Genomic DNA, 2,500 nt, shown 5'->3' on the forward strand with positions numbered 1-2,500 from the left:
GTGATCAACATTTCTTTGAAGTTAGAATCTCTCTTATTCCTAATCTGAATAGAGGAAAAAAACAAAAACGACAACAAATAATTACAATAAAATACGGAATGTTAAAAAGAAAAAGTCACCCGTTTGATTTACATGTCATGGTGACCTTATTTCATGTTAACCCTTTCACCAGACTGATCGAAATTTCTTTGAAGTTAGAATCTCTCTTATTCCTAATCTGAATAAGAGTATAAAAAAAAGACTCCACCAAATAATTACAATAAAATACGGAATGTTTAAAAAAAAATAATAAAACAACGCGTCATGTCTCGTTCTACATGTCATGTGTTGCTGTTGGCAAGGGACCCTTTGTAAAGCGCTTTGGGCACATTTAGTGGAAATTGTGCTATATAACAGCTCACGTTTTTTTTTTATACACAGAGTATGTAGCCAGTAGCCAGTCCTGCAGATGAGTGGTTTTACACTTCCAATGAGATTGAAACCGGATTTGGACATCACTTTTTTTTGTTCCCCTATTTGATAGGGAAACCAATGACATTTTATACATTGGCCTTACAGTAATATTTCTTTCTGTCTTCCCAGCGTCCTAGTCTGAAGTATGTTGAAGCCAACAAAAAGAACAGCCCTCCCCATACGTCCCCCACCCATCACCCCACCCCTCCCTCTTCATGGTCCGCACAGCAAAACAGTATTGAGGCAGATATTTTGAAAAAATTCAGGTGAGTCCATTTTGTAACATTCTACACACACACACACACACACACACACACACACACACACACACACAAACATAAATATCAAGTTATTTTCGGCTATGTGGTCTAGTGGTATGACACTCGCTTTCGGATCGGAAGGTCCTGGGTTCGAGCCTCGCGCTTGGCGCATAGTTGAGACCTTGGAAAAGGCTCTTTACTCACATTCTCTCACCGTACTCAGGTGTAAAATGAGTACCTGGCCTTAACAGCGTTGTCTTTGTCCGACAAATTGTAATATTGCCTAACAACCGTCATGTCCCGTCCTACATGTTAAATGTTGCTGTTGACCAGGGACCCCGTGTAACGCGCTTTGAGCACATTTAGTGGATATTGCGCTATATAAAGCTCAATTAAAATTTAAAAAAAGAAAAATATGGCTGGGTTTTGCTCTAATTGGTGTCCTTGGACTCACTCACTCACTCACTCACTCACTCACTCACTCACTCACTCAGCCAATCAATCGTCTGCGTGCCCACTGGTACTTCAGGCGATGCAAGAGATGTCCATCTGGTCCTGTCAGCTGCTCCTCTTCCCTACCTTGGCAGGTTAAAAGAAAATGATTAAAACACCGAGGATACCCCATCAAAATTATAACATCTACAGCGTTAAAAGTGTTAAGAACTGTGGACGTAAGTATCAACTTTGCTGTTGGCGTCGGGGATATTCCAATATTCTCTTGGAATTTACTCTTAAAGACAAATTCCCCCATTGGCGACGGGGATATTCCAATATTCTCTTGGAATTTACTCTAAAAGACAAATTCCCCCATTGGCGTCGGGGATATTCCAGTATTTTCTTGGAATATACTCTTAAAGACAAATTCCCCCATTGGCGACGGGGATATTCCAATATTCTCTTGGAATATACTCTAAAAGACAAATTCCCCCATTGGCGTCGGGGATATTCCAATATTGTCTTGGAATATACTCTAAAGACAAATTCCCCCATTGGCGTCGGGGATATTCCAATATTGTCTTGAATATACTCTAAAAGACAAATTCCCCATTGGCGACGGGGATATTCCAATATTGTCTTGGAATATACTCTAAAAGACAAATTCCCCCATTGGCGACGGGGATATTCCAATATTCTCTTGGAATTTACTCTAAAAGACAAATTCCCCCATTGGCGTCGGGGATATTCCAGTATTCTCTTGGAATATACTCTAAAAGACAAATTCCCCCATGGGGCTTCATCATCATTATCGTCGTCATTGTCTCCCAACGAAGACCAAAGACCAAAACCATGTCTGTTTGTGTATTGTTTCACATTATGAGACATGTATACACCTTACATGTGCGATGTGGGTTTTGAAGGCCTACGTATGGTCAGTATTATTATATGGCTGCGAAAGCTGGACAATTACAGAAGACATTAGAAAGAAACTGGAGGCAGCAGAAATGTGGTTTCTTAGAAGGATGTTAAGAATCTCATGGACAGAGAAGAAAACTAATGAAGAAGTATTAGAGCAAGCTGAAACTAAAAGGCTATTAATTCGTACAATAAGAAAAAGACAAATGCAATTTTTAGGACACCTAAATCGACATAAATGTATTGAACATCTTGCTCTCACAGGAAAGATAGAAGGTAAAAAGAGTAAAGGTAGACCAAGAAAAACATATTTGAATAGTTTGAACAGCTGGGTGACAAAGAAAGAGAAGAGTATTATTAGTTTTCTGAGGTTATCTGATCAGAGAGATGAATGGCGTATCATGATCACCGATGTCTGGCACAGACTTGGTACT

The 2,500-nt window shown here is 39.6% G+C and overlaps 1 protein-coding gene across 1 annotated transcript in view; it reads left to right on the plus strand.

Annotated features, from left to right (window-relative positions):
• The window catches only part of LOC144966220 (serine/threonine-protein kinase Nek10-like), a 102,127-nt gene that overhangs the window by 46,356 nt on the left and 53,271 nt on the right, over positions 1-2,500 (plus strand). Inside the window, exon 4 of the mRNA XM_078902398.1 lies at positions 583-719. Coding sequence (XP_078758524.1) covers positions 583-719 — 137 coding nt within the window. The remainder of the gene's footprint in view (positions 1-582; positions 720-2,500) is intronic.

Source organism: Berghia stephanieae, chromosome 2 (genome assembly GCF_034508935.2).
Source record: "Berghia stephanieae isolate SIO BIC M18660-M18661 chromosome 2, UCSD_Bste_1.3, whole genome shotgun sequence".
NCBI lineage: Eukaryota > Metazoa > Mollusca > Gastropoda > Nudibranchia > Aeolidiidae > Berghia > Berghia stephanieae.